We start from the raw sequence: 25,894 nt of genomic DNA, 5'->3' as shown, positions 1-25,894 counted from the left end.
CGCTTCCATACATTTCAGTAAACAGATCAGAATACTGTCACATTTCTCCAGTAGTGTTCCAGGAAATGTAGAATGATATGTGTAGTTTTAGTTTACTTGTGGTGACACAGAATCTTAAAGTCAGCTTCATATATGTGTTTTTTGTGTTTTATCAGTTTCTTGTGAGCTTGTGTATGGGAGTGTTTTGCATGCTTGGATAACTTAAATTGGCCCAGTGTGAAACAGCATGGTTATGTACATGTGTGTGTCCCACAGATTGCCTTCCAACCGTCCAGTGTTATATATGTACAATTCAGGGGACAATCATGCACAAACCTGCACTAATGTTCAAAAAGAAGCTTTTATTTTGCTAAAACACAAGATAGAAAGAAACAAAACAAACACAAAGGAAAAGTGACAAAACTATCCATGCTGTCAGTCCAGGACTTTCTAGACAGGTGTTTAAATTGCTCTCTAACAAGTGAGATGGCTCACCCACTCTGACACCTCCCAAAGTGCCATAAAACATTCACTTCTTTATTTTCTGTTTGTTTTTCTATCATTTTCTCACTTTACCTGAGGAGGGGTAGGAGGGTAGGGACCATTAGAATCCCATATAGGAAAATGCTAAGAGAACGCTTTGGTCTTATTTACTATTCTGCAATCCACTGGATGGATTGATGATGGTACCAGTCTCCTTACATTTGCTCATTTCATTTCTACTTCAGAGCACACAGTCACCATGAACAGATGCAAGTATAAAGATGCTTATGTGACCAGAAGCTTAAGTATCATGGCAAGAGTGTCTGAAGGACACTGCAGCTGTGTTTTCCTGAAAAAATACAGATGAAATGTATTGTTGCTCAGTAAAAAAGACAGCAAATGTTATCTCAAAGATATCTGGGCATTACAACTGCAAAAATGTTACTCTTAGAGTATAAGAAGTATTAACTGTTTTTGAATTTCAGTTTTTATATTTTAGTTTTCTTTGACAAGAGATGGCATTATGATCCAGAACTTATTAATTTCTTGTTCACTATTTTTAAAAATGCAGCATTTTTTTGTAATTGAGTAGATTTTCCTGAGTTGCTTGTTTGTCAAATATATTCCAAAGCTGATCGATTTAAATGCAGAGCTTACTTGTCCTTGGATATATTCTGCTATGTATTATGCTTCATACATTCTATGCCATAGCATACTGTAAGTACTTTCTAATTCTCTTTTGACTGTTTAGCAAACCAGTATTAATCAACTATTTATAAGAACTTTAATGTTACTCAGCAGTTCCATAAACAATTATTATAAAATTTTGGATGATATCTAATCATTTGGACAGTATGGTGACATAGTGGTTAGCACTGCTGCTTCACGAATCCAGCATTCTTTTTTCAAATCCCATTGGGCTCTAAAGAATCTGATGTAATATCTTGTACATATAACTTACAGATATTATTATCATAACCAAGGATGGTCCTAGCCTGTTTGGTGCCCTAAAGAATCTGATGTAATATCTTGTACATATAACTTACAGATATTATTATCATAACCAAGGATGGTCCTAGCCTGTTTGGTGCCCTGGACAAACACCCCCCCTGGCGCCCCCCCTACACACACACACACACACACACACACACACACACACATACATATTAAGGATTGTACATTAACATATTTTATTGTTAAAACTGTTGTCAGAACCATACTGAATTTAACCAGATAAACATATATATATGTATACATAAACAAACATAATAACTTACATATAAATTGGAAGAAATAGAACTTTAAATATAAAACAAGCACACACAGAAGTCAAAATAAGACATACATATAACAATTATTATATTAAATAAGTATAAAAGGCAGATACAATTAAAATAAGGCATTCCTAAATTGCACAATTAACATGATTGCACTTCGCACAACACGCACTGATATGAAATAATTGTCATCTAAATCAGGACCTTTCTTGCCTTCCTTGATGCAAAGTCATCAATAATGTCATCATATGAAATCTGGTCAGCAATTGCATGATTGATGCTGATGATGGCAAGCCAGTGAGGCGTTCCTGAGACATAGTGGACCTCAGATATGTCTTCACAAGTTTCAGCTTTGAAAAGCTCCTCTTTGCTGAAGCCACAGTTACAGGTAGAGTAACTGCAATTCTCAGAGCAGTCCACAAATTTGGGTATATTTCTGAGAGTTCACTGTCATGCACAAAGTTCAGCAGTTCAAGAGAGGTCATAGATTTTGATGGTAAGTCAGGCAAATTCTTAATCTCTTGTGCAAGCTCTCTGGCATCCAAGTCTGATTGGTCCTGAAAAAGCAAAGTAACACTGAGGGCCTTACACTGTTCAGTGAGGTCAACATTTGAGAGATTTGGAAAATGTGTCAGTACTCCAAATTTCTCTCCCACATTTTCCAATGTGGTGAATCTCTCTTGGATGGAAGACACTGCAGCATCAACAACAACATTAAAAAAGGTCACCTCCAGCTTCTTTAGGGCATCACTCAATGGCTCATCAAATGATTCGTAAGAGAAGTGCCGCTTTGTAGATCTCAGTCTTTTCTGTTGCAGAACAGCCTCTACGTTCATGTCCTCACACATATCCTTGGCTGACATTTGTGCAAATGCAAAGCCTGTTGCCCTGTAGTTGCGGAGACCTCTCTCTGTCTTTTTGAGGAGATTGACCACTACATCCACATGCATGTTAGGAGACTGCATGAGCTTGCTCACATGGTGGGTTTGGTTCAGGATGTCATACCACACCACTGTACAAATGCTGCATCTGTATGATCCCACCTCCTCAGACAAAGACTGGGCCTCAATCTTTATGACTGAGTCTTTGGTGTGGTCTCTCACCTCAATCAAAGCCTCTCTCACTGCAGATGCTTGGTACCTCAGGGGCTCAACGCTGTTGATTTTACTTTCCCACCTTGTTTCAGACCACATCTTCAGCGTAATGTTAGCATGTTTTTTCAGGATGGCCCATCTCTGAGTGGAGGCTGAAAACAAATTGTGAAGTTTTTGCAAAATCCCAAAGTAACTTGTGGCATCAATAAATCCCTTTGCAGCATCAGCCACAACCAAATTCAGTATATGAGCTCCACAGGGAACAAAGAGAGCTCTAGGATTCAGTTCCAGGAGCCTGGCTTGAACGCCCTTATTTTTTCCCCTCATGTTGGCCCCATTGTCGTATGACTGACCTCTGCAGTCCTCAAAGGGAATTTTCAGCTCTTCCAGCCTGTTTAAAATCATGGATGCGAAATGTTTCCCTGTGGATTCGTCAGCTTCCAAAAAACTCATAAAATACTCCTTAATATGGGGCTTCTCTTGTAATGACACAATCTGAATCACAACTGACAGCTTTTCAGTGTGGCTAATATCTGGACTGCAATCTAGAATTATGGAGAAAAACTTTGCGAGCTTGATATCATCAACCATTGTTGAAGTGATCTTGCTACTCAACAAATCATTGAATTCATTTTGTACATGGTGACCGAGATAGCTGGTGTGACTGCAAGTGCCTTTCTGGAAACGGTTAGTGTGCTCTTGCATTATGGGATCAAACCTTGCCATGAGTTCAACTTCTTTTAGAAAATTTTCTCCATTTGATGGAGAAAACAATGTTTCTGTGTGTCCCCTTAGTGCTAAATTTCTGATTGCGAGAAACTGAATGATAGAAATGAGACGAGTCAGCACCGCTCTCCATCTTATTTTCTCAGCCTGCAGAAGTTGCATCTCTTGTTTGTCAATTGTTTCACCTTTTTTAATCCTCACTACCAGTTCTTTCCATGCTTTCATGGAGTTATGGTGTTCAGGACTATTGTCATGTGAGGTGAGAAGAGAACTGGCATGCTTCCAATCTGTCAGTCCAGAACTTGTTAAATTGATGTGTCTTTTAGAAAACAGCTTGCAGCAGAAGCAAAAAAGGCTGTTGTTTTTCTCAGAATATACTAGCCAGCTTCTAGGCATTTTTTCACCGCTAACTAGTGTTTTCTTAAAATACTGGTGGTGGTGGCAACATCTTCCATCACCCTCATTTCTAGGGAAAACAAAGTCAGGTGCTAACTTACTTGGTCCTTTGCAAACCAGCTGTATTCGAATGCTGTCAGTGATACCTGAAGGCCAGTTTGCAGGGTCCGTAAGCAGGGGCTCATCCTCAGGGGGTTCAGCTCCAGGCATTTCTATGAGCATACATTTGCGTTAGTATACACAAGTTATTTGAAATACACAGCATTCATAGTGGCGGAACAGTCTTTGCAAAATATTATGCAACACACACACACACTCAGGCTACACACAATCATACCTGAAGCGGCTGCAATTGGGTCTTCATCCTCAGGATCAGACATTTGTGGAAACACATATGTGGCTGAGGAGGTGGACGGCTCCTCATCTTGGGCAGTGGCAGTGACAGAGGGTGCTCCAAAATATTTCAGAAGTTCCCCTGAATAGAAACCCAATATAAAACTCTGATACATGCATGCATCATTTTCATAATTAAAACAAATATATAATTTTGCCCAATTTATCAAATATTCAGAATTATATGTATAACAAGCATTTTATTGAATAGGCTATCACAACATCAGTGTTTGGAAGTAATGCATTACTCTGTAATAACAGTAAGATAATTTTCCTAAATAATGTAGCCTAACAGTGTAAGGGATATTTTTTTTGCTAAGTCAGCTAGACTACAACAGAATACTATCGTCTGGTTTTAGCGTAGTATAGTATGCAAATGGCTAACAAACAGCCATTATAATTTGTCATACATTGAGAATAGGAGACAAATCAACAATACACCTCTTCCAATTAATGGCTAATTAACATCATGCTGAACACGGTCCAAAAGATTCAATAAGCCACATCAGTGTTTACTGTCTGTGTACTGTTTACTATCATAGCCAAGTGGCTAACAAACGTAAACAGAAGTTTTCCCTATCCCTACTAATTAATGTTATCTTGTTTCAGGATACATGTCATGCATAATACCTGCCATTATCCAAGGACACATCTGCTTACCTTTATCTTTTGCTCGTTTCTCCTCCACTTCTTTTCTCTTTTTTCTAAACTGAGCACCTGATGGCTTTGACCTTTTCTTGTCCATCTTCCATCGATGTTAATTTTGCACTCCAGTATCAACACCCATCCTCCAACCCGAGAATCACCACAACGTAAACTAATAGACCTACACCTTAGTGTGCAGATTCGGTTTGTATAGTGTTTTTTTTCTGCGATTTCGCACAACCCAGGAAAAATTAATTGTGACATAATGGGCTTGGATTGACAATATTATGAATGAAATGTGCTTTATTTGGAAGCACCCCGCCCCCCTCCCCTTTTGACATGTTGTGTGTGAGACTGCAGCACAGCAGCAGCAGCAAGCAGGCGCAACGAGGGCCTTCACGCTCACTTCCCGCATATATGGGTGTGATAGAATTTAGAAAACACATCGGTGCAAATTATAAGTCTATATAATAATGTCTGGTGCTTTTGTGTTTGTTTGTTTGTTTTTATTTTGTTTTATTTTGCGAGCTGGTTATTAGATTCTGCTCCAGCCAGCCAGAGAATCCCCGCCGCCCCACCCCTCTCCTCCCTGTATGGCAAGCAGCAGGCGCACCTCGCAAATGGAGGGCACCCTTGCTCCCCGCAAATGGGCAATGGAAAACCGACTGGTGCCCATGCAATCCCAAAAATGCGCTGGCATGATGTCGGGGCAGCATGGGCACGCGCAAAAAAAAAAAAAATTATTTTTTTTTGCTGATGCCCATGATACCGCCCATATCAAAAACCGCCACTGATCTTAACTTATTTTCTCAAGATATTATTTGAACCCATACAGTCTTGTTTGTACAAGATTAAATAGACTGGGCTTTTTTAGAATTCAGGGGTTCCATCCAAAATGGCTTAAGAAGAGGAAAAAATCTTTAACATGCTTCCTTAAATTTGAAGGCATATTCTTAAAAGCAGAGATTTCTTTCTTTAGGTGCTGTTTTCAAATACAACTATGGGGAAACTGCACATTCAGTTTCTAAGTTTTAACAGTAAGCAGGAAGCACGGAAATGACCTACAAAATGAGCAGTGGAAGTTGTGCTATTGCATTTTTATTTTTGAATGATATGCTGTACTGCATTATATTTCTGTGACAGACCAATGGCAAACTATAACATATGTTGACAACACACATGATATCTCTCATTTATGAATTTATAATAGTTTGATCTTTGTAACGAGTTATGAGAACTTGCTGGAAAATGTAATGAAGTGAAAAGTATGCTATTTGACCCAAAAATGTAGTGGGGCAAAAGTAAAAGCATCCCTAAATGAAATTTATTCAAGCAGAGTACAAATAGCTGAAAAATGTACTTAAGTAAAGTAACGAAGTAGTCTTACTTCATTATTTTACACCTCTGACTCCAACTTCTAGTTGTCGTGGTACTTACATGGATCCAGTACCAGAAGAGGCCGGAATTCTGGAGGCCTCCAGAGGAGTCCCCAGTGCTCCCTGTAGGAATTCATTGTCGAGCTGAAAAAGGAAGAGCAATTAGTACATGCACTGTCTCATAACCCATTGTTTGCTACTGTATGTCATCATTCTTGGTGACCCAGCACATGGTTGTAGATATTCTAGGGGATATTGTACGTTGATGTTCTCATCTTCCGCACCATCACCACCAACTGTTTCAGCATAGTCTACAACATAGATACACATTTAACCAATTTGCCGTGTAACCAATCGACAATTTTCACGTGAATCCATCGTTTGTCTGTGCTAGATTGCCTATGTACTCATTTCTTCTGTTGATAACCCTTTGAGATGAAATTCTTCAATAAGACTTCGACATTATAAGTCTTCTTTTATTGGGAACTTAAAGTGAGGAAAACGTAAAAATTTATAAGAGCTGAGAGTGCAGGAACTGTGTCTGGCAAAAGCATTCACACAATTGAGAGGTCAGAGGACCAATGGCATGGGCCGTTAACTGAAAATGGTTGAGAGGAAGGTGGGACTCTTGGCAATACAGTGAACCCTCGTTTATCACGGTTAATCTGTTCCAGACTCATCCGTGATAAATGAATTTTCGCGAAGTAGGATTCTTTATTTATAAATAGAATATTTTCGCAGTTAGAGTATAGAAAACCTGTTTATGACCTTCTAAATACGTTTTTTTAACATTATTAGAGCCTCTAGACATGAAATAACACCCTTTAGTCACCATTACACTCGTATTACCCAAAGTATTAGACAAAATAAGAGAAAATAAGACATATTAGACATTACAAATACCATATTATTATTATTGTACTGTACATTTAATTACACACACACACAGTTCTGACACACAACCACTAACCTATGAAGGCACGACCGCAGTAGGAGAATCTTCAGATGATGCAGTATCTTCAGCAGGTCCGTCGTTGTCTTCTTCCGCTGAAGGAGTACTAGGAGTAGGCAGTGGGTGTCTGGGTGCGCGGCTGAAGAACATCTTGATAGGCAGTTGCTGGCGCTGTCTTTTCATATGCGTGAGGAAGCTTTTGTAGGGTATTGCCATCTTTGATCATATCCAAGAGTTTTGCCTTCTCCTGGATGGTAAGCATCTTCCTCCGGCGCTTAGTTTCATTGTCAGAAGGCTTTGAAAAAGCAGCATGTTTAGGAGCCATCGTGGGGCTTAGACAAAAGTTCTCAGAAAGCGCATGTGTAGTGACGCAAGGGTGTATGAGAAAAAATCGCGATAGAGTGAAGCTGTGGAAGTCGAAGCGTGATATAGCGAGGGATCACTGTAGTCTCATCTCAAGATTGTCTTTTATAATAGAGAGATATACTGTATTTGTGTGTGTGTGTGTGTGTGTGTGTGTGTGTGTGTGTGTGTGTGTGTGTGTGCGTGCAGTATATTATATTTCCCCCTCATTCTACCTGCATATAGATTTCTTACGTACAGTTAATAGTGTAAGAGAACGTCACTTTTTTTCTTAGTCCTTATGCTCTAATTTTTGTCTCTGGTCTGGACACTCTACCAACCCAAGCAGAGTTTCTCGGTTACTGTCATGAAACAGCTTTAGCAAAGCCACAGTTGGAATGAGGAGCTGAATCAAAACCACTCCAACCACCAAGAGGACATTCTATCACAAATATACCACACATTTCAAGTTAATATGTTTAGAAGCAGACACTCCCAAACAATTAATTGAACTCTGCATTGCTCCATATTGTACAAATCTTTTGTACTTTCATCCTTGAAGTCTAGTGTTTGGTATGTTACGAGTAGAAAAGGGTAGCAGTTCACCAGGAAATACTGAATGTAGACATATCATACAGGACACCATTGGGTGGTGTTCCTTTTCATTACTGGCAAAAATAAAGGCTGACTGCTCATTATCCAAAAGCTACACACACCTGCCATATTCTGTCAGAAGTTCTTTTTTTCTGGTAATGACCGCCTATAATAACAAAGTAGATTATGTCATATTTATACAGATTTCATTTTAATTCTTCTTTTCTCTTTATATTATTCTTATTTAAGTTCTTCTGCTTTGTAGAATTTTCTTTATATATGAGTTTACAGTAACTACCTGCAAAGCTCTTTTTTTCTTTTTATACTATCACTTGATTTTTTTTCTTGTCAGGTGAAACTATTAAAGACTCTGTGTAAAGGTGGGTTCATAGTTTAACTGATACAAGTTCTTAAACAAAAGAAAGCAGTTTTTGAAACAAGTAGGGCAAATGCTTTTGTCCTTGCTGTTTTACAGCAGACTGTTTCAACCACAAAATATTCAAAGCCTTACCTTATAGGTAATCTAAAATATACTAACACAGTAAAGCCAGCAGTAATCCATTGAAGGGAGACACACATTGAATACAAAGGGCATACCTTGCATCCTCAGATGGTGCCTTTGTCTTACTATAACAGTGTCATGCTTGACTAATATCCTTCTTTTAGTTATCCTTGTTCATCAGTGATATGTGAATGAGTAGCATTGTCTGACATTTAACTTAAAGCTAAATTCAATTCAACTGTAAGTCCACTGCAATAATTATAAACACAAATTACATAAAATTAAAACTCCAAATAAAATACTGAAATAACACCAGAAAACTAATAAAAAGGAGTTATGTATGCTTTGTATAAATTGTTCGATTAGACTGGAAAATATGTGGTTTTGTTTTCTGCTTGTAAGACCATATTATAACTTTGACAGTTCTGGCCTATATAGCTGATAAATTTGTGCAGAATATAATATAAACTGCATCTGTCCTTTCTTTTTTTCTCAATAGGAAGTGCAGACTGGAGACCTGGTAGCAGTTTAAGTGAATATGCTGACAAATTATTGGTTAGTAATGTCATTACCAGTTCTCAGCGTAGACCATCAAGTAGTCTTTCACACAAAATCATCCCTAAAAGGTTAACATCACCTAGATATTATCAAACTTCTGCTGGTAAGGATGCATAAATTAATGATTACTCATAATTATTATTGCCTCTGTTGTAAGACATAGTGAAGACTTAATTTACCCTACTTTCAAGCATTTTTTAATTTCTTGCAATGATTGAGAATTTTAACTTTTTAATTTCTTTTAATGATTGAGAATATTTAAATTAAAGTAAATATACAGTGGTTAAAGAATACAATTAGCTAATGGACTAATGTGAATGTAATTTTACATTTATGTAAAATTTTACTTATATATTATACTTTAATTTATGTCATTAAAACCTAACAGCGCTTGGTTCCTTGTGCAGTTCCAAAATGTGATGTTTTCTGTGTTGCCATTAACAATCCAAAATGTAATATTAAAAAAACTGATACCTGTGAACTGATGTGGTTATAGTCACTTGTGCTGCGTAAAAGTATATCTATAAATGAACTGGTGTCCTGGGCTATCTTCTGTGTTGAGCTGATAAGGAAGACCCAGGACCCATACAATCCTCTACTACAGGGGTCCCCAACCCCCGGTCCGCGGCCCACTACCAGTCCGCAGCCGTCTGACAGCCGGGCCGCGAGGGAACTGCCGGCAACGGCGACTCACTCAGACTTTTCAGAACGCTTGGCGGGCGGGGCTTTGCAGCGGCGCAGAGATAGGAGAGAGACCGAGGTGAGAAAGTATTACAACAAAGTATTTTTATGGTCCCGACAGTTTCCCCATATGACGCGAGTCTATAGAAATCACGTTACTACGAAGTACATTCAACAGATGCTTTCATTACAACAAAGTGACCTTGAAATGCTTGAACGAATCATCCACAGAGCAGTTAGATCTGTGCTCACAGCTCAGTTGTGTACGTTTGCACAACGATCCCCAAACAGAAACATTGTAAAATAATCTCTTTCTTCGAACTTTCCTCGTACTGTTTTTTTTTTTTTTTTTTTGCTGTTTTTGTTGTCTGTGGTTTTCATTGATTCCTTTTGCTTATTGCTTGTCAACATCTGAAAAACATCCATTGGAATTTAACTCATTGTCACCTCCTATAGAAACGGCAGACACGAAAAAAAGATTGCAGTGTTAATGGTTGTGATGTGCAATCTGTTGGATTGGCAAATGTAAAGCATATGTCTTTGTTATATGCAAAAAAAGAAGAACAATCTCAGATTGCAAACGTATGCGAACTGCTTAATAACTTTAATAATAATAGAAATGTTATGTAAATTGTGTATAAAACTGCCCCCCCGACCGGTCCGTGGAAAAATTTGCATCTAATAAAGTGGTCCTTGCTGTCAAAAAGGTTGGGGACCACTGCTCTACTATATTAAAGTGGCTTTAAAAATCAATGGATACACTTTTTCTAGGCACTCTTGCATCCATGATGTTCTCAGCAACACGAATGTTGAACCTTATTTTGGAATTTTGTGTTCTTGCTTGTTGAACCTGAACTTTTTTGTTTATTAATGCTAGCGTGTGGATGCAACTGAGGAATGATTAACTACTAAAAATCCAGAATTTATTTGTCACAATTGTCACATGAACTGGAGACAAAGTTCATCTTGAACCAGGCACACTTTGACCATAAACTATTTTAGCCACAGCTATCAAGAGTTTTGCGGAGGTTGTGGCACTTAAAGAATTCATCAAAGGAGTTTTTCATGCAGAAGGTGCTGAATGAGGAGAATGAGTGGGATAATGATGTTCACAATGAGAAATAAAAGGACTGAACTATATACTTTCAAAAAAGAGGATGTAAAAGTGTTACAAAAGATGGGGATGGTTATAGCAGCAAGCCCAACTGGGGTTTTGTCATAAATACTGAAGGCAGAAGAAGGTCTTGAAGTTAAATGACTGATAGGAATGTGCAACAAAGAAGTGTGCTCATTCAAGTATTCAGTGGAAAGTCTGACCTATTGAAATATGGGTTGCATGGAATGGTGAAGATATTGGAGCAGGTAATGAAGGTGGTTTAGAAAGCTCTAGAGGAAAGGATCAGGGATCCAGGGAAATTAGTGAAATGCAGTTTGGGTTAATGCCCAGGAACGGAACAACAGATGTGATCTTTTTTGTTAGCTAAATGTAGAAAAATTATCAAGATGACAGGAAAGAATCTGCAATATGTATTTGATGATCTTGAAATTCTCAATAATCCAAATTTAGTGGCATTTCATTTCCAATAACCTCTCCATTACTACCTCAATAGTGTTTTTTTCTATGTATTGATTGTTAACTGATGTTCGAACATGTAAGTGTTTTTGTTAGAGATTAGAGGTTGCACATATCATGGATATCATTAAAATATAATATCTCTAGCTATTGTATGTATTCTGACATGTTAGGAATACTTTCTTTTACTGCAACTTGAATTGGTTTGAAAAGTGATTTGTGATAAAGTAAGCATGAATTGTGTAGTTATCTATTTATTTGTTTGTTTTTCCTTTCATGATTTAAGGTAATACACCTGTGTCTCCCAGACCAGTCTCAGCATCCAGGTTAACTCAGTCAGCATTGGCTCCAAAACCAAACTATACTGAAGCAAGACCAATGTCAAGAGCCGCTCTGGAAATTTCTGAAATTCAATCTATCGATTGCACTGGTAAAGAGGATCCGGACCTGGAAAATCAGGCAGATCTGAGTGCATTGAAATGTCTGGAGGATGAGTTTAAAATGCTGAGAAATAATAAAGGTAATGAAAAATTTCTTTTTTTTTCATAAAAAACGAAATAAATACGTTTCATACATTTCAATTTGGCGCATAGTAACGCACAAATATCACATAAAGCCCCAGTATATATATATATATATATATATAGAGAGAGAGAAAGAATGCAATTATTGCCACTGACTTATTATTTCTAAGATCCCAATATTACAACGGATCTATACTGCAGAACGTTTTGTTTGAGAGATTACTCATATTGAAGTTTGAGGTGACATAGTGAAAAAGAATAAACTGCATATTGCCTTTGCCAGATGAAAGTTCAATTTGATTTTTCTTTTATAGTTTTTTATTACTAGCTACATTACCTGTCAAAGATAGGTAATAGAATAAATTTAAAAATATTTGATATTTGTGGACCCCTACGTGTATCTGCAGCATTCCTCCTGCACATAGTCACATAGTGCTACATACAAGGCAGTTTATGGTATAATATGGAAATAATTAAGTGCTTTAGCGTCAAAGACATTATTAAGCAATATTGGGCATGTGTTTTTATCAAGGAAAGGCTTTTGTGACATCTCTCCCTAAAAGATATGTCTTCTCTTACTTGAAGAGAATCAATTTTAAAGTGGACCTAAAGTTTATTGTCTAATTTTCTTTTACCCTGACAACTGACAGCTCTTAGGATGTACTGTACAGCCCTTAGTTTATTCCATATCATTCTGCTGTATCCATTCTGTACAGTCTGCACTTTATTCTATATTGTACTACCATAGTAATTCTATACAGCCCACACTTTATTCTGTTTATTATACCACTGTATTGAAATCATTAAGTGCCCTGTCCCTCACCTGCTGACCTATCTAAAGCACTTAGTCCCTTGTGTTAGAGTTCATTGAAATGCTATCCATAGAAGCAGGCAATTAATTAAATTTAACATTATAATGTTTAAAATATGAATATTAAACAATCTTCTATGTCAAAATGAAAGCAAATTAAACAATCCACACCATACAACCTAATTTTGCGAGATGTTCAGTTTCTCAGATGACACTGTTCTTGTGTTGCTATTCAGTGTCTTGAGCACTTCTACACCACACATATAACTCAATCATGATGGTGGAAGACTCTTGATCATCTCTTTTTCAAGATTCAAGATTTTATTTGTCACACACACACAATTATATAGGTACAATATGCAGTGAAATGAAAAAGCTAGCCTACTCCAAGATTGTGCAAAACAAAAACAAACACACACTAGAATAAATAATAAAATTAAGAAAAAGATAAAATTTAACAATATGAACTAAAATTAATTAAATTAATTTAAATTAAATTAATATCTGAAATCTGAAACAGTAAAAACAGTGAAAAGTATAACGTGGCTGTGAAATAGGTTAAAGTGAGGCAGTGCTGACCTTAAAATGCGCTCTGCTGCACTCACCACTCTCTGCGGAGCTTTGTGATCTTGGACTAAGCAAATCCCAAACCATGATGTGCAGCTCTGTGTTAGAATGTTCTCTGTGGCACCGGTATAAAACTGTTTTCAAAATGATTGGCAAGACCTTGAATTTCTTCAGCTGCTTCAGGAGATAAAGACATTATCTTGCCTTCCTGACCTGAGTTTGTGTGTGCTGGGTCCATGTCAGGTCCTCAGTGTTATATACACCCAGGTACTTGAAGCCACTCACCCTCTCAACAGGAACTCCATTTATGCTGATGGGGCAGTAGATCTGCTGCTGCTTCTGCCTGATGTCCACCTCTAGCTCTTTGGTCTTGCTGGGATTCAGTTAGAGGTTATGAGCTTAGCACCATACTGCCAGGTTCTCTACCTTGCCAAGGGGCGCATCCTCATTGTTGTTGTTAAAAATGAAGCCTAAGACCACTGTGTCATTAGCAAACTTAACAATGGTGTTGGAGCTGTGCTTGCCCACAAAATCTATGTGTAAAGAGAGTACAGCAGGGGATTCAGTACACGGCCTTGTGGAACTCATGTGTTGAAAGTGACAGTGTTGGAGTAGCAGTTGCCTGCTCTCACCACTTGAGGCCTGCCTGTTAGAAAATTTAGCACCCAGTCACATTTGGGGGTTTTCAGTCTTAGGTCTTTAGCACTAGATTTACCAAAGCCTACGAAAAAACTCATAATCCCAGCCTACCTTAAATCATTTCGCACCTCTCCGTCAGCGTCTTTTGTCTTGTAAATATGTCGATCAACACAAGCAGCCTACTATCCCATTACTAACCCATTGCCGCAGCTCAATTCACATAGAAGGCTCTCAGTGCTCAGTGTTTATGTTGGAGTGAATTGCTGGAGTTGAAGGGGGTAAATAATATTCTGTCATTTGGAATTCATAAATTTCCTATGTGTCCCAATCTATGTAAACACATCGTTAAAACAGAAACATTTTTCATGATTTAGTAATAAATGACAAAATGTGGACAAGAATTGTGTGAAGCCTGAAGTCCAAATATAAAATAAACACTTTCACAAAAGGTATAAGGATAATATAACCGCTTCCGTGGTGCAGAGGTAAGAACTGCTGAGTTGTAATCAAGCGGTCACCAGTTCAGTTCTGGGTGCTACGCAAATTTACCGTTTTGAGTAGTGAGCTGATCTTATTGTTAGTGTTATACAATAAAAACATACATTTGATTTGTCTGTAACAGCCAGTGTAAATTTATAGTACTTGTAAAAGTTAGTGTTTTGTTTTTTTTTTTCACTTTTATTCTCTCAGTCATGATCACGATACAACCCTCCACCACCCCAGATCTGACGCTGTTAGTTTTTATTTGAAACTGGGAATAACTGTAGATGTGAGTGTTGTTTTGAGACAATGGAACTGGAAATTCTCTAATCTGGATGGTTAAAAGCTGACACACAAACGCTGGTGAATCTGCCTTCTTAGTATCTCATTGTCAATTGAATTTTCTTTATTCAGTTTTATTGAGTGTTCCTGCTCACGCTGAATTAGTATGCACCTTATGATCCACGATGTCAAAGCAGCACTGACAAAAAAACAGAGACATAGGTATATATGATATTTGGAATAATTCATTTTATGACCTGTATAGTACATTTTGGAAAACATTGTGGCACTGATGCAACATTATTCATATTATTCATATTCATTCGCATACGTTCTTGCGGTCGTAATCAGTGACTGGTTTTTGTTTTTTTTTTTCCCCGATCTTGCCCAATCTGTACATTTTGGTGTGTGGTGGTGTTTCTTTTGTACTAACCGGACATGCAGAGGAAAAAATAGTACAGAGAGGTCAGTTCTGCGCTATATACAATCATCAAGTTCAAATGTTCACAGTTCCCACATACTCAAAGACTGTCCTTCCTACATTTACGACGTGTGTACCTGTTGCAATGTACACACTTCTCTCTATGCTGTTGGTTCCTATTACATTGAAGGGGCACCTGACACTGACTGAGTTTGCTTTCCTAGGGGAAGCATTGGTCTTGGAACAGAGGCCTATCAATGTTGCATCCTCTTTTTCTTTTTCCACCACCTTTTCTTGTAAGAAGCAATGACAAAGTTCATCTGCAAGGTGAGCCAAGAACACTCTTCTTTTGTCAGTGGACCCCGTGCATGCCTTGCACAGTACATGTGCAATCATCGTTGCCAGGTCAAGCATCTTGTAGCACACAGCAACTGGCCACCTGCATGTTCCTGCTCGCACTGAATAAGCTCCCGCCTTCTGATCCTTGATGTCAACACAGCACCAGGCAAAAAAAGAAGGAGACAAATATATGTGACATTTTGAAGAAATCATTTTATGACCTGAATAGTACCAATCAGAAAACATCATTGCACTAATGCAATATTATTTGTCAGATGTGTCAGATTAGGTGTGAATTTATGATGACGCTGTTAGTTAGGGTCAGATCAGGAGGGGGGAGGGAGAGCGTGAACGTGACTGAGAGAATAAAATGAAAATAAAATGAAAAAAAAGCTAACTTTTACAAGTACAATAAATTGTGACCACATTGTCACAAGAAGAAAATGCAAGCTCCATATAAAAAGCAACACAGAATTCCAATCCAAGGACTCTTCCACCTTGGTGCCTTCAATTGTTTGTAAATGTAACTGGAAGCAAACATATGTGCACCACCAATTTTCAGGGATCATCACCAGGAGCAGAACAAGAACCAATTGACAGGGCACTCTCATAAAACACCCTCAAACCAATCCAACATACAGTTGCCAATCAACCTAACACACATTTCTGTGAGAAGAAAACTGGAAATACCCACACAAACATATGGAGAACATACCATCTCCTTAAACACAATGACCATGCCAAAATTCATATTCAGTCAGGTTATACTGCCTGAATATTCATTTATGTTTCTGTTTTACTAAAAGCAGTGCTGCAGCATTTACTATTTAAAGTAGGGCAGTAAGAAAACAATCTTAATAGCCTGATAGCAAATCTTTACAAAGAATTATGGAACTAACTTTTCTTTGTAGAAAACATTAATTTTACTATGTTTCTAAACTGACTTTATTTATGATATTTGCTGACAAAAAACTAAACTTGTCATTAAAATTGTTAAATATTGTTTCTGACATTTTTCTTCTTGCGTATGTTGGTTTACAGTGTAAACAATGATTTAAACAAGATTAGATGTATCCTTTGTAATCCACCAGTCATTTGAAAACATGAATATTTTTGGAAAGCATTGCAGAAAGGAACACAAAAGGAACATTACAATTCTATGAGAATAAATTGGAAATAATGCCATATTACAATGACCAGGAGAATACATTCTTAGAGAATGACAAGAATAGGAAGCCATTTTTTGCCTGATTTTTTTTATCGAATGCTGATATTCAGCTGCTAGGCTGAGCTTTTAGCAGATATATTGAGGATTAAAAGTATACTAGCCTTTCCTGGTATTTTGAATTCAGTAACATTTGACTAACACTACACACAGTAAGTCAATTGACGCAAAAGCACAAAACATTTGTGCCCTTTAAATTTTAAAGCAATATACATAGCTGTTTGTGAAATATCTTTTATGCAAGTATCTGTGAATGATTCTTCGCTGACACTTTTCCCAAGGTGTGAAATTTTAAGACAGGTGAACGAGAAACATTACAGTTTGTGTTTTTATTATTTTGCTGATTACAGTTAACAGTAAACGATTGCCCTGCAGCCTTAAGTGTGCCGACATTATTTTAAAAAATTTCACATGTGGAAACATAATTCATACAGAATCAAGCAAATGAAAGTTGGATCCGGGTTACTTATGAATAAACAAGGTCACAAAGTATTGGAAAGAAGACATTTCTCTCCTGCTTGGCAGCATAAGTTCTAGACATGGGTGGAGACTCTTTAATACAATGGCCATTCTGGAGCTACTGTTTAGACCCAAGTACTTTAAGAGCTGTAGAGGGCTCAGGGGTAGGGACACAATATTGTACATGTGAAAATTCACATTGGCGTACATTACATACAAATACCTAATATACCACTTACACTGGCTTACATAACACAAATCTATTTTATTCACTGATTATTGTATTTTTCTCCTTAAGTGATCTATCACTGCTTTACTTCGTATTGTGCACTGTACATTTGCCCAAAATAGCTAACAATAAATTTTTCTGTAGTTTTATGATATATGTAAGTTTGATCTAGTGGCTAAGGCATTATGCTTTAAAGCACAATGTTGCTAAATTCAGACCTTACTTCTGACTCTTCATGACATGTTGGGCATGTCACATAACATGCCTATGCCACTACTATATAAAAGTAGTTTATCTCTATACTTGTAAAGCACCTTAGACAGGTCCATTTAAAAAGACACTATGTAAAGTCTTGTGTTTGCTGTCTTTGACTAGGCTATAATTAGTAAGCATCAGAATTGATCATTACTGTGGAATGAGCTTCGGCAGATGTTTAAGGTAAACCTTGTCTTGCTTACATTAGGTAAATAACAATATGGCACTACTTTGGCTAAGGAAAGGTGTATAATCATGAGTATGTTGTCCACTGCCTTGTATACAAGTCAAAGTAGTTCTCTGTTAGTTACCATTGCTGGTTAAAGTCAAAAATACATATCTTAAAAACACAATACATATGTACAGTAACATTGAACCCATGAATTGTGTGTATACATAGGAAAACACAATTTTCTATTAAATACATACTTGTGTATTGTGGTGGGAGAGAGTGGTGACTATGTTGGTCAGACATGCAAAAAAGAATTTCACTGTACTACTATTGTACTACTGCTGCTACAACTACAATGAGCTTTCTCCTCATTTTTTGTGGCAGAATTAATATTTTGTTCGTACTATGTAATTTGTGATGTAACATTTTCTGTATAATTTGTAATTGATATTGGATGTTTCAAGATATAAAAATAAGATAAATTTTTTTAGATGAAGAAATGTATGCCCTGAAGATCAAAGAATATGCATTCAAAAAAGAAGATGGTTTAGAACTGAGGAAAACAGCTATTCCTTCCAGGTGAGTAGCTCGGAAAATTGTCTGACTAAAGCTGCATTAGCACTTAAATACAAAGTCTTATTATCCTCCATTTAATTATTGTATGTAATCTTTCCTGGATATATGATTGCATTGGATCTTACAATAGTATAACAAGGAATATAAGGAAGATTTTTATAGCCCCTTCTCTCTTGGATGATGAACAGCATAAATGCCGACAACCTTCTTGACACCAGCATCCAAGGAGAATGTTGTTTTAGAGGTGATGGAGACGTTTGTGAAGGGGTTAGCTCAAAGAATGTTCAAAAGTTAGTTTACAAATGAGTAGGAGCTTGAAGTTTAATTGAATAACTGGGGGAGTGTGTGACTGGAATAGTAATGTGTTCTGCTTGAAATGTCTTTTAAAAGAAATAATTGATATTCTAACCATAAATTAGTGAATATTTTTCAGTCCCAAAGATGACATCAAATGTGTTCATTTACTTTGTGTTATAGTCAGAAACCGATCCTTGTGTTATAGATTAAGTACCGGTAATTCATATGGTTTAAGATACAACAATGACATTGTTTTCCATTACAGTTTGGTGTTCATGTACCTTTATTATTCTTATCAGTTAAAACTCTTGAGCAACCGATCTGTAGCTATGACTCTTGAAATTGTTAGATTAACGTTGTAGAGTGTCATATTAACATTTTGCACAATTTATCAGTTTTTTATTTTTAAATTAATTACTCACCTATTTCTAAAACCCAATCCATGGTCACAAAGAGGCCGCTTTTTTCTCTACAACAAGGGTCACAAACCAGGAGATGCAACACATATTTCTCTACTACATGTACAAGCCCATTATATTTTTACCTCCTCCACATCCCTCCCCTATTATTATGGTAGATTCAAAAGACTACCCAGTGACTCCTTCATCTTGACAAAGTTTCAAGTGGAATCACATGACAAAGCCCTCCTTCTACTTTCTGTAGAAATGCAGTGTAAGGTCTGAAGAAAGAGGGAGATAAAACAATTTTTGAAATGCCTACCATCTCCGACACACAGTCCTGAAGACTCTCTGAGTTACATGAGAAATCAAACAATTGTCTTGTTTTGCCGAGGTGAAAGTAGGCTTTTTGGAGCAAGTGGATGAGAGTATTGTGTGCTGCTACATATGCCTGGTAGGTATATTGCATGGGATCAAGGTATGGCTCAGATGCATCATTGTTGAGATTTAAGGAACCTGTCTTGTCATTTTAATTTTCAAAATGTAATTTTATATACTACTTTGAATTTTATTTTTTTGAAAACGTATTTAATTATTTTTTATTTCTAACTGCATCATGTTGAAAGCTGCCGCAAGCAGTTAATGAGTTCCTGTGGGACCTTGCCTTTTTCCTCCCAGTAATAAGTTAAATTATAATGCAGTGGTGTCAGCGGCTTTGTCCGAGATACTGGTTCAAACAGTGAACTAATACGTATGAAAAGGTCAGTGTTCGGTTATTGACTGGTTTTGACTATTGGTTCTTTATCTCAACTTGTTTTTTGTTTTAGTCTTGTCTGTGGTTATTAAATAAGATTTTCGTGGTGAATGACTTTTGAAATTCCATTCTGGGTGTGATCACTTTTAAGCCCTTCAGTTAAAAAAAGCAGTTTTTGTGCTCTGAAAATGTTTTTAAGTTTATTTCTCAATCTTCGAGAAAAGGAAATCTTTATTTCTCCTCGGAAGTAAACCTGTATTTTCTGGTCAGCTTCATAAAACAATTTGCCAGTTTGAAATTTGAGGCAGTCTGTATGGGAAAGAAGACATGCAGTTGGTTTGGTAAAGCAGACAGCCATTGGTCATCTGTATTGCAGGTTTTTAGAACATTTCATTTTTGTTCTACCTGGTGTAACAATGATTCTGTGGTGACAGCTACTGCTCTGTAGTCCTTATAAGCACCCTGCTGTCCATTTTTAGGCCCTGCAACTGTGTTGTCATCCAGGTTCAGACTGGTAGTAAATAGGTACTGAAAGGCCACAAAGAGGTGTCTGGCACATGCCTTGACCACCCTCAGACTGGTGCCACTTGGTCCAGATACCTTGTCTAAGATGTTTCTCAAGTTCTCTTGACAGAAAATAAAATAATGAGTTATTTAGTGAGTGTTCTAATGCATAGCAATAAATTGAAGAAACTGATTTTTTTCAAAAGGCTATGAAACACCATTCTGCAATTTAATTGAAGACATGTTTTTGCATCACAATATCTTCCAGTAATTTATTCCGACCTGTTTACCACAAAAAACACTCACATGTTAGCTAGAATTTGCTAAAGTCAAGTTATTGGGGAGCATGCTTGGTTTTTTAAGGGTTTCATTAATTTGCTCTTTTTAATGGTTACTTTTTGTAGAGTTTCAGACCTATAAATTTTAGATTTTGTATTTATTTATTTTACTCAGTACTAGGCTCTTAGAATTATTTATTTACTCGATTCACTACATTTACCCGTTAATATTTCCCATTTGAACCTAAAGTAAATGTTTAATTGACATTTTGTAGCACTAATGCATGTATTTTATTCTTTACATCAATTCAGACAGTTTCTGTCACCAAGGTTTAGTTCATTTAGATTTGGTACAAAGATACCTGTCACTTGAGCTTCATCACAAATGAACCTTAAGTTTTCCATTGCAGATTGTGAGCTCAAATGATAGTTCCATGCAGTATCTTTAGATTGAGCCAAACATAACTACAGGGTCGCTGAGTCACTATGTTATGATAGTGAACATCAACCGTAGGCCTGTTTATTCAGGAGTCGGTACCACACACTTTGTTCTGGGTCTGGTCCCTCATTTTAGTGATTTTAATTTTGTTCCCCTGCTTTTACTGTATATGACTCTGATCACAGAAATGCACTGGAACATTGTTTAGTTGAGTATGACATACTTATGACGAGAATCAGCTTCTTAAAACCTAAGATCATATCACTTCCCCAGAAAAGAGTGGTTTACTTTTGCAATTAAGAGTACAGCAGCTACCCTAAGTGAAGAAGTGAGTATCTCATAGAACAAAGGTTATAGTGAGATAGATAAAAGAATAAGTACAGTCGGTGCAGTACTATGGGCAATGGACCATGGTGTCAAAGGTTTTGCAGTGGCTCATTCTACCACCCATTTTGTCTTATACTGGTATTTCAAGAATCCTTTATTCAACACTATCCAACTTCTGAAATTACTCCATGAGTTAGATTTTAAACACATTGTGGCAGACATGAGCTGGGTAAACATACATACCTACATAATTGCGTAGCTGGCCATGCTGATCTACTTGGTTGATATTCACACAGATTAGATAACTGTTTCTAAGTGTATATTTACAGATTTAAAGTAAGGCAGAGTTGGATGAAATAAAATGGCAAAAGTTATCTTTTCATTATTAGGACATGTTCTTGAAAGCATAAGGTCAGGAAATGCTGAGTCAGACTGAAGTGACAAAAGCAATAATTTATACAGGCAAGCAAACACTGACAGCTATTTTTTTCACACAAAAGGTAAAAATGGCTTGTTGAGAGTCTCTCCTTGACTTGCCGACCCTATCAAGTAGCAACAAAAGAATGTTCAAGGTTACAAGCCTCTGATTAACCATGATAGCCATCTATATTATTGTGGAAGTTTCTGTGTTTATTATTTTGATTAATCTGTGCTACATAATTATAGCTAATTATAGTGTGTGAATGAACACTGAATATATCAACTTTATAGTGCCCTATGTGAATAGCGTCATCTGCACATGGTCAGCTGCATTAAGTAAAATGAGACTTCTGTCTAACTACCTTATACCACCCTACATGTAGGGGCTTACCTGCATGTGGACAGCTGCCTCAGTGCTTTATAGCACTCCAAGAGTGCAGCTTAATTTTCATGTGACCAGTTGCCTCAAGCAAATAGACATACTAGCCTCGTATAAGCAGACCAAATGTCTGTCTGTAGACCTGAGCATCACTGAAATCCTGTGTCACTCAAAGCTAACTACGCAGTTATCAATTGAAGGCATCCCTTCTTAGCCACTTTCCCATGTGGAAATGCAGCAGTCACCCACACTAGGTGCTCTTAACACTGTGTCTTGGTCCAATCATACAATATAAAGTTGCAATTTCAATATAGCAATAAAGCAAAATTCATAAAACATTGTAAAACCAATAGCAAATGTAGTAGTAAATGTATTTAAAAAGAGTCTCATTGAAAGATACTTTTATACGAATACAGATGATGATGATGAGTCCTTCTAAGTCTGGGTGCATAGCTTCTTAAAATGTTTCTTCAGTCCTTCTAAACATCTAAAATAGCAGTTAAAATTTGAGCAAACAATCTTTGGTATTTCTTATTTGGAAAAAAAAAACATCAGTGTAGCTTATCTTTATTACACCCAGTTGATCAATTCATAATTGAAAAGTGTTTTCAAAGTTTGTAGCAGCTTACTTATCAGTCTTAACTTAAGGTTCTTATCTTCAGTGACACTTTAGTTTAGGTTCTGCAAAAATGTTCTCTAAAACACAGTTACTATTATGTAACAAAACCTTAACACGGGCTTCTTTTGGTCTCCATAGTACTTCTAAAACATTGGTAGATAGGTTATTCATCTCTGTGCAGTGTAGCATATTGACATGATGGTAAAATGACTTGCTAATATAGAGGATTCACAGGCCTTATACTAAACTTGTAATATCAAGAGAAATGTGTCCCAGTTAAGCCACCTCAGACCAATTCAAAGTGATGTTTTGTTAGTTAGGTCACATTGCAGAGCTGAGTAACCTATCTACTGATGTATTAAAAGTGTTATGAAGACCAACAGAAGCATTTGTTAAGGTCTTATTACATAATCTCTCTATATATAAAAGAAAATCCTGGAATGGAAAGCAAATGCAAGGCTACGATACGTGATAATCTCAAAAGACATTTTAAAGACCCGCGAGACCAAGGAGACTTGCCACGGTGCGTCTCGCGGGGACCGTAAACATGAGACTTGGTGCCAAGAGATTGTCCCAGGGCCATAGCAAAAAGGACAGCGGCTGTACAGGCTTTAAAAATATCGAAGGGCAACGCGACAGCAGCTACCCCAACCGAACGCGAGCAGCGTTATACATCCTGCAAGAAAGAATTCAGCCACGCCCGCGTCCAGAAATAAAAGACAGGTATTGCTTTTACAACGTCACACGAGACCAGGCAGTGAGCCATCATTTAAAACAAGTCAACAGACCTCTAAGCTAGCAGTTGTTGGATTGCTTTTGGCAGGCAAGCATCATGTGCTCTGAGCTCTTAAAACAACGACATGCAACAGGCAGAAGAAGCAGCTAGCAAGCAGCAAAAAGACAGCAAATGATCCAAAGGCATATCTTTAGCATACGTTCAGCCACAACACCCTTCACAACACGAGCAGTATTATACGTTTGGGAAGAAAGAGATGTAACCACGCGCTGGGCAGGAAATAAAGAATTGTTTTTATAAAAGTTTTTAAAGCAAAAGTAAAAATAATGCATATGTAACAATTCACAAGAAAATAACAATCTCTTTAAATTGTAGATTGCCTGCCTAAGGTAAAGTCATCCCTGATGAATGGGCACGTGGGAATGAGGGGTCCTTTCATCGGATTAGCGCTATTTCAGATGTGGAATGGCAAAATGGGGGAGGCAGCTTGATGAATGAGGTCTCCTGGACTTAAAACATAACCAAATCATATTATGTGATATTATCTAATGTGAAATTCTACTCCGTACTTCTAGAATTTTTATTTTTATACTGTATTGAGGATTTATTCTGTTCTATGTATTGTACTGTATTGTATTGACCCTCTTCTTTTTGACACCCACTGCATGACCAACCTACCTGGAAAGAGGTCTCTTTTTGAACTGCCTTTCTATAGGTTTCTTCCATTTTTTCCCTACAAGGGTTTTTTTTTTGGGAGTTTTTTCTGGTCTTCTTAGAGGGTCAAGGCTGGGGGGCTGTCAAAAGGCTGTTAAAGCCCATTGCGGCACTTCTTGTGTGATTTTGGGCTAAACAAAAAATAAATTGTATTGTATTGTATATCCGGTAAACCAAACACAGGGGTTGGCGAGCAAAGCAAGCAAGCAGGGGGCAGAGCCCCGTAGTAATAGTAAAAGAATAAACATCCACTCTTACTCATATCATATACAGGGTGGTCCAGATCTAACTATGCAATTATTGCATTGCATTGCATTAAAAGTTGCATAGTTAGATCTGGACCACCCTGTATTTATTTTTGGTATCCAGAAAAAATGTTACATTTTATTATCTTCCCTCCTTAAAGAGGGAATAATAATAGCTTAAAGAGTTAAAAAAGGAGTAAAAAGTATAGAAAAATTATTTATAACAGCACACAAGTTTAATGTCTAGCTTAATTAAAACTATGCTTAGATGGCTACGAAGGACAGGAAAATTACAACCCCAGTTGGAAGAGTGTTGAGAAAAATAAATCTTTGGGATTCCGAAGGCCAAAGACCACCCTGAGCATTCTACAGTCCATGAATTTATCATCATTAACAGGATACTCTTGTAGAGCTCTCTTAATATTCTCAACATCCCAGATAGTTACAGCATACTTAGGTCAGGAGGCAGTGGCCACCACAGAGTATTGGAAATAAAAAATGTGATTAGTGACCTGCCTATAAAACAGCAAATAGAGCTGCAAAAATCAATTTCCCCCACCCCCCTCAGTATAAAGCAATGTTAGTGATGCTAATATTTACTTAAGTGACCAATATATCTGTAGTACTAGGGTGTTGTACCGTGTTAGTCATTATGAATGTAGAGAAAAGCCAAGCAAAATGACACCTTTTATTGGCTAACTAAAAAGATTACAATATGCAAGCTTTCGAGGCAACTCAGGCCCCTTCTTCAGGCAAGATGAAGGGGAGCCAATACCAGCCAAAACAGGGCGCAAGGCAGGAACAAACCCCGGGCAGGGTGCAAGCCCACCGCAGGGCACACACACCCACACACCAAGCACACACTAGGGACAATTTAGAATTGCCAATGCACCTAACCTGCATGTCTTCGGACTGTGGGAGAAAACCAGAGGAAACCCACGCAGACATGCGGAAAACATGCAAACTCCACGCAAGGTGACCCGAGAAGCGAACCCAGGTCTCCTTACAGCAGCGCTACACCATGCTGCCCCCTCACCAGTTATTTTATGCTTTACTCTTGGAAGCAAGACAGTGTTAGAGGATCTAAGATCATGATTAGGACTGTAAAGGAACAAGCAGTCCAATTTATAAGATGATAGATTTACAGCCTTACATATACAATTGAAAGTATTCTAAAATCAATCCTGAAGTACACAGACAGCTAATACAAAGATGCTAAGACTGGTGAGTTGCC

The 25,894-nt window shown here is 37.4% G+C and overlaps 1 protein-coding gene across 1 annotated transcript in view; it reads left to right on the top strand.

The window, feature by feature from the left end:
- zbbx (zinc finger, B-box domain containing) overlaps positions 1 to 25,894 on the top strand; it is a 71,375-nt gene that overhangs the window by 37,507 nt on the left and 7,974 nt on the right. The window contains exons 9-11 of the mRNA XM_028794478.2: positions 9,259 to 9,420; positions 11,858 to 12,091; positions 18,466 to 18,553. Coding sequence (XP_028650311.2) covers positions 9,259 to 9,420; positions 11,858 to 12,091; positions 18,466 to 18,553 — 484 coding nt within the window. The remainder of the gene's footprint in view (positions 1 to 9,258; positions 9,421 to 11,857; positions 12,092 to 18,465; positions 18,554 to 25,894) is intronic.

The sequence above is a fragment of the Erpetoichthys calabaricus genome, chromosome 2 (genome assembly GCF_900747795.2).
Source record: "Erpetoichthys calabaricus chromosome 2, fErpCal1.3, whole genome shotgun sequence".
NCBI lineage: Eukaryota > Metazoa > Chordata > Cladistia > Polypteriformes > Polypteridae > Erpetoichthys > Erpetoichthys calabaricus.
The sequence above is the reverse complement of the archived record's forward strand: the minus strand, read 5'-3'. Positions and strand labels throughout refer to the sequence as shown.